The sequence below is a fragment of the Schistocerca nitens genome, chromosome 4 (genome assembly GCF_023898315.1).
Source record: "Schistocerca nitens isolate TAMUIC-IGC-003100 chromosome 4, iqSchNite1.1, whole genome shotgun sequence".
In the NCBI taxonomy this organism is placed as follows: Eukaryota; Metazoa; Arthropoda; class Insecta; order Orthoptera; family Acrididae; genus Schistocerca; species Schistocerca nitens.
This window is the reverse complement of record NC_064617.1, coordinates 429,493,907-429,506,120: the sequence shown is the minus strand read 5'-3', so window position 1 is coordinate 429,506,120 and position 12,214 is coordinate 429,493,907. Positions and strand designations below refer to the sequence as shown.

Below are 12,214 nucleotides of genomic sequence, written 5' to 3'. Positions count from 1 at the left end.
TTGCCTAAATTAACGTGGGTTAGATAGGCAGTGTGTGGTCCCCTTAATATAGAATTAACCGTTTCCAGATTTTTGAGAGAATAGAATCACAACTGGCTACCTTCGTTTAGGTGTTGTATTATGTTCCAGAAGTATTTAATGCTGACGTCGTTCAGGCAGATTGTAACACGGGACTGCTAGAAGCGTTATCAACCTGCTTCTCTCCTCTTAAGTCTTACAGAATTCCTTCTTCACCCTTCCTCCTGCGATTATTGGACGTAGTAAGCAGTTACTGAACAACTGTACGTAAGAGTATGAAGCTACTTTTCAGTATATCAACTTTTGTTAACACTAAATTTAGTTTCGACGATCAGCTTTGTTCTATTTATGAACATCAGTATCGTAACACAGATCGGTAAGCTACACCGGTTAGGAGGTTTCACAAAGTTCAAAAGTGGCAATGACTGGCATTATATTACGCTTACAGAAACATCACCAAACACTAACGAAATACCGAACATAGAAGTTTGCGTGTTTACAGCTGGGCACCGACTGGCATAAATGTTCGTAATTCAACTACCAGGCAGTAAGCTGCCTGCTGCTTTGTGCACGACTCCAATCCATAGAAGCACGTATTACAGAAATTACAGAATGTTATAATACATCAGTATTATACACTCCTGGAAATGGAAAAAAGAACACATTGACACCGGTGTGTCAGACCCACCATACTTGCTCCGGACACTGCGAGAGGGCTGTACAAGCAATGATCACACGCACGGCACAGCGGACACACCAGGAACCGCGGTGTTGGCCGTCGAATGGCGCTAGCTGCGCAGCTTTTGTGCACCGCCGCCGTCAGTGTCAGCCAGTTTGCCGTGGCATACGGAGCTCCATCGCAGTCTTTAACACTGGTAGCATGCCGCGACAGCGTGGACGTGAACCGTATGTGCAGTTGACGGACTTTGAGCGAGGGCGTATAGTGGGCATGCGGGAGGCCGGGTGGACGTACCGCCGAATTGCTCAACACGTGGGGCGTGAGGTCTCCACAGTACATCGATGTTGTCGCCAGTGGTCGGCGGAAGGTGCACGTGCCCGTCGACCTGGGACCGGACCGCAGCGACGCACGGATGCACGCCAAGACCGTAGGATCCTACGCAGTGCCGTAGGGGACCGCACCGCCACTTCCCAGCAAATTAGGGACACTGTTGCTCCTGGGGTATCGGCGAGGACCATTCGCAACCGTCTCCATGAAGCTGGGCTACGGTCCCGCACACCGTTAGGCCGTCTTCCGCTCACGCCCCAACATCGTGCAGCCCGCCTCCAGTGGTGTCGCGACAGGCGTGAATGGAGGGACGAATGGAGACGTGTCGTCTTCAGCGATGAGAGTCGCTTCTGCCTTGGTGCCAATGATGGTCGTATGCGTGTTTGGCGCCGTGCAGGTGAGCGCCACAATCAGGACTGCATACGACCGAGGCACACAGGGCCAACACCCGGCATCATGGTGTGGGGAGCGATCTCCTACACTGGCCGTACACCACTGGTGATCGTCGAGGGGGCACTGAATAGTGCACGGTACATCCAAACCGTCATCGAACCCATCGTTCTACCATTCCTAGACCGGCAAGGGAACTTGCTGTTCCAACAGGACAATGCACGTCCGCATGTATCCCGTGCCACCCAACGTGCTCTAGAAGGTGTAAGTCAACTACCCTGGCCAGCAAGATCTCCGGATCTGTCCCCCATTGAGCATGTTTGGGACTGGATGAAGCGTCGTCTCACGCGGTCTGCACGTCCAGCACGAACGCTGGTCCAACTGAGGTGCCAGGTGGAAATGGCATGGCAAGCCGTTCCACAGGACTACATCCAGCATCTCTACGATCGTCTCCATGGGAGAATAGCAGCCTGCATTGCTGCGAAAGGTGGATATACACTGTACTAGTGCCGACATTGTGCATGCTCTGCTGCCTGTGTCTGTGTGCCTGTGGTTCTGTCAGTGTGATCATGTGATGTATCTGACCCCAGGAATGTGTCAATAAAGTTTCCCCTTCCTGGAACAATGAATTCACGGTGTTCTTATTTCAATTTCCAGGAGTGTATTTTAGATATTGACGTAAAATAATGTTAACGCAAAAGACAGAAAATGTGAAAGATACAAGGATTCGATAGACAGTGAAGTCCACTAATTTCACTAAAAGCTGTAAAATTAGAAAATGGCCAAATAATAGAGGTAAGTTTCAACGTACATGAGTTTTGCACAACTTTTCGAGATCGTGAGATTTTCTAACTCGAAAAAGTAACACACTAACATATTATTTTATTGAAAGTAGATATTTTTGGTAACAGGAAAACTGGGCTGCAAAATTTGGAAAAGAATTACCTTTTAAGATTCGCACATTCTGGAGCTCGTAATTTCTGAATACGAATGATTTTCGAAATGTAAATTTTTTTGAAAAACTAAAACGTTTCTAGAAAATTGGAGAATGGGGGCTTTTAAATAAGCTACGTCAATACTGACACCAACTATTTTTAGCGGTGTTGAATTTTGACGTAAAATTATGAAGTTTTCTTTAAAAAAAAATATCCCCATATGAATTACTTCGGTACTTTTTTATCGTTTTGTATATGCATTATGTATGTATAGGGAAAAATATTTAAGAAGTAGAATTGCAGTAAATAGATCTCAAATGGTTCAAATGGCTCTGAGCACTATGGGACTTAACTTCTGAGGTCATGAGTCCCCTAGAACTATTTAAACCTAACTAACCTAAGGACATCACAAACATCCATGCCCAAGGCAGAATTCGAATCTGCGACCGTAGCGGTCGCGCGGTTTCATACTGAAACGCCTAGAACCGCTCGGCGACAGGCGCCGGCATTCAAATCCAGCTAACTTTTAATTCCTATCCATTGTTGCTTACGTTAGTAGCGAACTTTACGTCTATTGAGTAGAGCTTAACTATTAAATCGACTCTCATAAAGTCCGCCTCGGTAGCTGCGCGGCCAGCGCTGTGGCTTGCTTACCGTAGGGGCATTGTCTCGATTCCCGGCCGCATCGAAAATTTTTCTGCTCTCGGAAACTTAGTGTTGTGTTGTCCTCACTTACATATCGTCATAACTGACATAGCTGTATGGGCACGTCCCGAAAGCAGTTGAAGAAAAACTAATAAGGGTCGTAATTCCATCAATTTGTTAAGATAATGAACTGTACTGCAGATGTGTTTATCGTATGATTTTTAAGCACAATGTTAAATAAAATACTAACAGCAGTGGATATATTTACAGACAGGTTTAGATTTTTAATGTAATTAATTGCGTCGTTTGTTGCTGACAGAAAATCGTTAAAAGTTCCACGATATACTCTGCTCGGACAACGTGGCGAACTGTTTGCCTGGCTGTTCCACAATCACATTTTGGCGATGGAGCCTTATCCCATCTATAAAGAGAACTTCTGCCACAATCGGTGCGTATCCTGCTAATCATTGTCTACATTCTGCGCGTCTGGTCAAAAGCAGGCGGTTTCTTTCTTATACGGGGGAAGTTCAGGCAGTGTGGAGGGCAAGCCGCAATCCAGTCTCGTTCACATGTATTGCAAGGTAGTCGACTTTTGGTACTGTAAAGCGCATTGCTACTAGTAATGAAATCTAAAAGCTACACAGACAGCACGAATGAACTTTTATTCCAACAAGTACGCCAAAGCAGTGATTGTAATTAAGACAATGGTGAAAAAGAAGATTGAAATGTAATTTTAAATGCTAGATATTGCTGCTTCCAACATCGCTACGTCGAAGAAACGATTGGCGGACTTTCTCGAAAACAACAGAGCAGCAGCTCATTTCACAAAATCGCATTGCTGTACCCATGAAGACACTTCCACAGGACCAACTTCCGCCCGCTCAACGCTGATTGGCTGCCGTTGTCTGTCCATAGCTCCACAACGGTGCATATCCGACCTAAGGGTATCCTGCTCTATTCGAAGGCGTCGTCTCGTAGGACTGAAAACGTTCGTGGACTTGAGGCTAGTGATGTCCACGTTCCACTGCATTACGAAACGTGAAAGGGAGAATCTGTCATATCTTTCCTTTGTGGAGGGGAACGTCGCAAATGAGGTGCAGCATCGGTTTTATGTCACGAGCACAATTTAGGAGGCACCATATTATATTAAGACATACGGAGTTGACTTCGTGTTTGGTGGTTTTTATGCTACAGTATAGGTTTTGTGAATATAACCTATTTCAAAGCACCAGCACCTAGAAATCTCGTCATGTCAGTTACGAATTGTTATAATAAAATGACAAGAAACTACAAATCGGTAATTGGAGGCTTCCTGTATTTGATGCTTTTTGTGTTGTAACTTGGCGAGCTGTAGAAGTATACCGTCTCAGATTACGTCACAATAATGATTTATGAAAAGCGCGTCGTATTTGGTACACTTTGTTATAGTTAAATATCAAATGATGACATTGTTATTTACAGCCTTTAGACACTGCATACCGTATAACTTATACCCTGCTGTCATGTTCCAGCTGTAGCGTAGTTGCTAGAGTAGTAAACCATGTAGAGAAAGCTAGCATATTCGTGTCAAGCTACCTCCAACTTTTTTAAAAACTTTCGTTTCCTAAATGATTCTAGGATTTCCTTGTTAATTTAACAGTAGTGTTATTTGCAATAGCCGATGTTATGTATTGTAAATAAAGTATTTGCTGCAATTCTTATTGCGCAGGCTAAGCATTGGTATGTTATCTCACTGGCCACATCAACGAGTCCAGGATCTTCTTCGCGATTTTCTGCGCTCTTCTTCGATGATTACTGACAGAGTTAGAACAGCTGTTTGACATGCATCTATTTTTGTAAACAAACTGTATGACTAGCGCCAGATGCGGCCGACAACTGCCAGAGAGCGCTGTTGTCGCAAATCACGATGAGGATAACGTTCCGTTTCAGAGCGTGTAGCGGCCACAGCGGATGCCTCGTCTGGCACGCTTCCCATATTAGGACAGCTTACCTAGCTTTGACTTATTTATCGCGTTGTTTCTCCCCACCCAACGTTCCGGACCAGAAGAAGGTCTCCGAAGAGTATCTGAGAGCAGTTCTGATACCCATATACAAGAAGGACCACAATAAGAAATGTGACAGTTATAAGGGTAAGCGTCTAATAACAGCACCATACAAAGGTTATGCTAAAATTATTACAAGACTCCTAAACACAATTAGCGAAACTCTTTACTGAAAAGCAGCACCGTTTCAAGAACGCTCTTGTAGCAACTGTGTGCTCCCAATGAAACATTATACCCAGGAGAAGCGAGAGCGCAACTTAGAACTCTATATTTTAATTACTGGAAAAATCATCTGGAAAAGTCCCAAGACACAAGCTTTGAAAACTGATGACAGAGACGGGCTATCGACATTGTCCAACAGCAGTCATGAGAATGCGCCAATGTATAATATTACGATCTTCAGCGATCGTCGTTTATTTTTGCACCCAGAACATCGCCAATATGTAGAAGGCAGTCTTTTTTACGGCTTGCAACGTTTGTTGTGAGAGTTGTTTTTAATCCTTCCCTGAGTTTCACAAAGAAGTTCATTCGCCAAACATAATCGGTAATGTCATGTTACTATGACGGATACACACCATATAGTGCTTTGGTTGAAGACTCGTTAATCCTTGATCTAGTTATCTTCTGGGAAGTTACCAAGTCATCCATCCCCATCCATTAAGGCTGTACATTAGGATGTCTCTTACATGGTTCTTTTAAAAAGTCTCGTAATTTTTCTTGTGCTACCGCTCTGCCCCCACGTTTGTTCCATTCCACGTAAACATGAGCTGCTTGAAAATCAGTGGGATAAGGGAAATGGTACCCCTTGAAAATAAAGATAAAAAGAAAAATCGTCGACTTTGCAAAATTCATTCTGATTCATTCATTCACTAGGTAATATAGGTAAGTTGGTACCTCAGTTTCCTTAACTGAAAGTGATGTTACTTTCAGGTCACATTGGTCAGATGACGTAACGCATCCATCATCCCAATTCATGTAGGGAGAGGACGAAAGAAACTATCGTTCCTTTTTACGAAGCAACGTGGTCCATCCCAATCATTTTCCACGTTCGACATAAGACAGGAGTCGTAACAAGTATAACTTCGTCAGTTGTTTTATAGGAGATAATGTATTTGCTTGCATATTACTGGCATGAAATAACTGGAAGTTAACTGCCGTCTGACTGTGTGTAAACTTTTCTTTTCAAAAACATAAGGACATTCCTGTAAATACCACTGTACTGAAGTATATAAAAAGTTTTTGATGAATCAAACGGATAAAAGGATAGCCGAGGTTCATGTACGGAACGGGCCACCAGTTATCAGAGCAAATTAGCTTCTGAGTGAGCAGAGGCATCCATGAGGAGGTAAGAGAGTTAAGCGAAACTAAAATCATTCAATGCTGGTGATTTTACGCATATTTCGGTCGTTATTTTCCTATGGAAAAGAGAAGACGAAAATTGTCAATGAAACATTCGCTGACAGGCTATGTTTTAGAATTAACTGTGGTCTTTCTTTCCAAGTACTATCTCGTGGAGTATATTCTCCATCTCCGAGACCCATTCAGTGTGATCGGGAAAAGCTATTTATGTTTTAAAATGTTTATGTTCGTGATGAATTTGAATTACGACCAAAAATGATGACGTTATTTGTTATTATTATAGTTTTCTGCTCGCTATGTTGCCGAAGCCTTTTCTGAACAACGAGTGCTTCTTCTGAAGCCAGAGAGCATTTTTTCAAAACTTTTAAAAATATCAAGTTGTCGATCGTGATATCTCCGATGTATTTCTGCAGAAACTGAAATGTTTACGATTTCTGTCTCCTGTTCTTTCAACTTAGCCATCCTTCATCATAACGAGTCTCCGGAGTTTAAAGTGAAAATATGCAATGCATTGAATAGTGAGAAAGGATCATCAGATGGAAATAATGAAAGGATTCCAACAGGAATCAATAAAGTAACATAGTTTCAATAATAGATTTGAACTGGTCCTTTAAGATAGATTGCAGTAGTAGAACCTAGCTGCATCAGAAGATGGGGCCACAGGGCCTAAACCACTTAGTGTATTGTGTAAAACACAAGTATTAGTGACTGAAGACGTTATTCAATATATTTTCAGTAGATTTAGTACAGTCACATCCACTCTGAGCTGAAAGTTTAAATGATCTCACTGAGAGATTGTATTCTTGACGTTAATACATAAATATTGCCGGCCCATGTGGCCGAGCGGTTCTAGGCGCTTCACTCTGGAACCGCGCGACCGCTACGGTCGCAAGTTCGAATCCTGCCTCAGGCAAGGATGTGTGTGATGTCCTTAGGTTAGTTAGGTTTAAGTAGTTCTAAGTTCTAGGGGACTGATGACCTCAGATGTTAAGTCCCATAGTGCTCAGAGCCAATACATAAATATTAATAAGTAACTTAACTGTGGCTGCACTCATGTATCAGTAGTTTTGTTATGATGAGTGATGGTGAAGTTATTGTATGTGCAATAGCTTCAGCTGCCCCTACATGTCTGCCTGTCCGGATAAGTATAGCGAGTGATGTGCGCTCGCCCACTCTCCCCACCCCTCCGCACTCTCCCTATCCCAGTGCACTATACAGCAGCACAGATGCTTTTTTTTAGGTGCTTTTTTTTAGGTGATAGACAAATACACTTTCGAGTTTATAATACCAGGGGCATTCAATAAGTAAAGCAACATATTTTCCTTCTCGGACAGTTTGGATTGAAAAAATGGGGAATTTGTTGTGGACTATTCGCAGTTCAGCCCGCATAATTTCGTGAAATTCCGATAGGTGTCTGCACTGTACATAAACTGGTGACTGTAACGGAGATGCGTTCCAAGCAGAAAGCTGTCATTGACTTTCTTTTGGCGCAAACCAGAGCATCGAGGATATTCATATCTGCTTGCAGAGTGTCCAAACAGACCTGGCAGTAAAAAAAGCACGGTGAGTCGCTGGGCGAGGCGTCTGATATCATCGCAATAAGGTCACATAAGTCTGTCCGATCTCCTGCGCGCCAACAGGCCGCAACACAGCTGTGACTCCTGCAGTGTTCGAACGTTCGGACGATCGACATCACAAACACCTCGTTGCACAGCTGGACGTTCTGTTGGTAGTGCTGACACTCTCGTAAACCAAATGAGGTTCTCAAAGATGTGCCGGCTGGGTGCCTCGCCGCCTAACAGAAGACCACGAAAAGCAATGAAGGACCTTGTGTGCGGAATAGCTTGCACGTTACAAGGCTGATCGTGGCAATTTCTTGCAAACATCGTCACAGGCGTTGAAACATGGATTTATCACATCGATCCAGAAACAAAATGGTAATCTATGGAGTAGCACGACACCACTTCTCCTACAGCCGGGATCTCACACCTTCCGACTTCCATCTATTTGGCCCAACAAAGGATACACTCCGTGGGAAGCAGTACGTGGATGACGGTGAATAATAGAGTGTAATGGAATCCTGAATAAAACCAACCTGCTTTCAGCCAAAAATTTGTTACGTTACTTACTGAAAATCTCTCTTACAAGGAAAGGATGGACACATGACCCTTTGGGGCATCTTCAGCAGAAAATTTCCTTTGTAGAACTCCACAGCCAAAGTAGAACCCCACACTAACAAGGGAACCTCACCATCGCACCCCCCTCAGATTTAGTTATAAGTTTGCACAGTGGACAGGCCTTGAAAAACTGAACACAGATCAATCGAGAAAACAGGAAGAAGTTGTGTGGAACTATGGAAAAAATAAGTAAAATTCAAATGGTTCAAATGGCTCTGAGCACTATGGGACTCAACTGCTGAGGTCATTAGTCCCCTAGAACTTAGAACTAGTTAAACCTAACTAACCTAAGGACATCACAAACATCCATGCCCGAGGCAGGATTCGAACCTGCGACCGTAGCGGTCTTGCGGTTCCAGACTGCAGCGCCTTTAACCGCACGGCCACTTCGGCCGGCTTTAAGTAAAATATACAAACTGAGTAGTCCATGTTCAAGATAAGCAACATCAAGCATAGTGTCAGTTCAGGAGCGCCGTGGTGTCGTGGGTAGCGTGAACAACTGCGGAACGAGAGGTCCTTGGTTCAAGTCTACCCTCGGGTGAATATTTTACTTTATTTGTTTTCGCAAAGTTATGATCTGTCAGTTCGTTCATTGACGTCTCTGTTCACTGTAATAAGTTTAGTGTCTGTGTTTTGCGACCGCACCGCAAAACCGTGCGATTAGTAGACGAAAGTACGTTCCTCTCCAATGGGAACCGAAAACATTTGATCGCAAGGTCATAGGTCAACCGATTCCTCCACAGGAAAACACGTCTGATATATTCTATACGACACTGGTGACGGCATGTGCGTCACATGACAGGAATATGTTGCAGACCCACCTAACTTGTACACTTGGCGAATGGGTAAAAAGATTCTTCTACCTTGCCCGATTTAGGTTTTCTTGTGGATGTGATAATAACTCCCAAAAAAGTGATGAAAACATAAGAGTTTATCACATAAACCGCAACAAATGAATGCAACAGTTTCACAGTCACACAGTTTTCCCTGTGCTCTGTCAAAACATATGTTTTCAACGTTTACCAATTTTTTCCGTGTGTCAAATCCTGCATATGTCCAAGCAAATCTGAACATGTCCTGGAATTTTCGAGAGCGAAGTTGATTGTGTGAGTGCCTGAACTTTGATAATTGACACACGTCAATTGCTAGAAAATAAAAAAGTTAAAATTTTTACTCGAGGGAAGACTTTAACCGAGGTCCTCCCGTACCGCAGTTTCTTACGCTAACCACGAGACCACGGCGCTCCCGAGATCACATAGTCCTTGATGTGGCTTATGTTACACATCGACTACTCAATTTGTATATTTTGCTTATTTTTTTCATAGTTCGACAAAACTTCTTCCTGTTTTCTCGATTGATCTGTGTTCAGTTTTTCAAGGCCTATCCACTGTGCCAACTTATAACTAAATCTGAGGGGGGTGCGATGGGGAGGTTCCCTTGTAAGCTATAACTGGCTATCCATGTGTTACTGCGTCGACACGTTCACGGCCTGACTCAAAGCAGTGCTGGAGAGCCACATACTGAGCTTGCACAGTTGCGGCAGGCGCTTTAATTTCTCCTGAGCACCTTACTGTCTTAACGTGGTGAGTAAGGAGCAGCGCATTAAGTTCCAAGCAAAGAGTTTCGTTATTAAAACATCGATTTGAGCAAACCACAGCTCAGAATTAATAAAATAATATTTTATCAATAATGCGATTCAACACGTTTCGCTGTAAAATAAACACATTTTTGCCTGTTTTTATTTGAGTTCCTTAAGAAAGCTTTCGGCAGTGGAACCTAGATGCATTGGAAGACGGTGACTGTGGTTTCTGGAGTTAATACATAAATATTAATAACTGACTGTTATCTGTGGATGAGCCTGCAAATCAGTAGTCTTCTTATGATACGTAATGGTGAGTAAGCAAGGCACTGTATATGGCTATTCATGTAAGTATGGCTCGTTACGTGTGCTCGATCCATGCACCCCCCGTGCCTCAATGCACAAGGTAGCGGTACGCACAGCGTTGGTGCTGAGTGGTGCGGTGCAGAGGGGCAGGAGCGCACACCGGTGCATCAGCTATCGAAGTAGCTAACACTGAAAAATTATACACATTATGCACCAAATTTAATGATTTTTTAACGTTTATTATGTTCAATAACCTAAGAAAGATGTTCCGTTTCCTATTTCACCCCGTTACAGTTTGAGTTCCCTACCTCACTGTGGCCTTCCTCAGGGTTCATCAAAATCGAGTGAGCTATTCGGTAGCAAAAAAGTAACAGACGAACACAATGTCGTTGTAATACTAATATTGATTATACTAAAAGCTATTGGTTACCCAATTATTTCTGAAGAAGATATTATTGTCCAATGCACCCAACCTACGAAGTAGCATAACGAAATAGTGGTACTTGAAACATAAGAATCACCCTACCGTACATTCTATGATTACCTACTCTTTCAGTAGAAGTTTAGTTAATAATGGCACCGAAGTAACGCCTGTGTGTTTGTGGCAGCCGCCTACGACGGGCGCCGGGGGCGGCCACCTGGGGCGGTCGGGGGTGCTGCCCGTGGTGGGAGGCGCGCTGCCGCCCCTCTGCGGCCTGCCGGGCGCCAACGGAGACCTGGACCGGCGCGCAGCCGCCGCCGCCGCAGCAGCAGCAGCCGCCGCGGGCGCCGGCGACGCCGGCAGTGGGGGCGGCGGAGGTGGGGGCGGCGCCGCCCACGCCACTTCCAACGGCTTCCTGCCGCCCGCCGGCGACCCGCTCGCCTTCGACTCCAAGTGAGGGGGCCGCTGAGCGAGGACGCGGACCAGCTCGCCTCCGAAACGTCCACTCCGTCTTCTCGCGCTATCTCGGCGTTGCGTTCCACGTAAGACTGCACACGTCTAGTGTCGCCCAGCCACTTCGATCTTTCATCGAATGCTTCGATCAGAATTACTGACAGAGTTGCCATAGCGTACGGCTACGACGCCGTCACTTGTATTCTCAGCGATAATCGTTCTCGAGACTTCCTCCACGTCGTTGCACACGAGTAAATCATAGATCGGAAGCTTTACAACCACTTTCCGCATGCCTCTTCAGTTTAGATGGTGCGACAAGTAAACCACATTGCTACAAGTCCTTTTTTTCAGTTTTACTGTAATATTTCATTATGTATAAGAAATCCTTGGCTTTGTTACGTTGATAATTTTCAAGTTACGTCCATCTATGTACAACTGAATAGAAACGATTTTATAGTAGCACATTTGTTCCGCCTTTATTCTTTGAAAAGGCATCATCAGCTGCCTGAAATGTTTACGCACTTATGCCTATACCATTTTGCTACACATACCAAATACGGCACATTCACATTAGAAACAGTTCCGGCAGTTTTTCACGTTCTATAGCATAACAATGGCCAAATTTTTTTGTTACAAAATTTGTAGGCGTTGCCTCTTTTTTTTAAATATATATATATATATATATATATATATATATATATATATATATATATATATATATACTGAACGTCATTTGCACGTTGTTGCCAACATTCGAATGTGTTTTTGTGATATATGTGGTGTGTGTGTGTGTGTGTGTGTGTGTGTGTGTGTGTGTTGGTATATATTTATGTACAGTTCGGTCCTCATATGTACACCTGCACGTTTTTTCTAAATTATTATT

The 12,214-nt window shown here is 43.8% G+C and overlaps 1 protein-coding gene across 1 annotated transcript in view; it reads left to right on the top strand.

Annotated features, from left to right (window-relative positions):
• Window positions 1–11,164, top strand: part of LOC126253330 (LIM domain only protein 3-like) — a gene marked incomplete at its 3' end in the record, with an annotated part of 1,158,153 nt that extends 1,146,989 nt beyond the window's left edge. Inside the window, exon 7 of the mRNA XM_049954595.1 lies at window positions 11,066–11,164. Coding sequence (XP_049810552.1) covers window positions 11,066–11,164 — 99 coding nt within the window. The remainder of the gene's footprint in view (window positions 1–11,065) is intronic.
• Window positions 11,165–12,214: the final 1,050 nt, after the last annotated feature.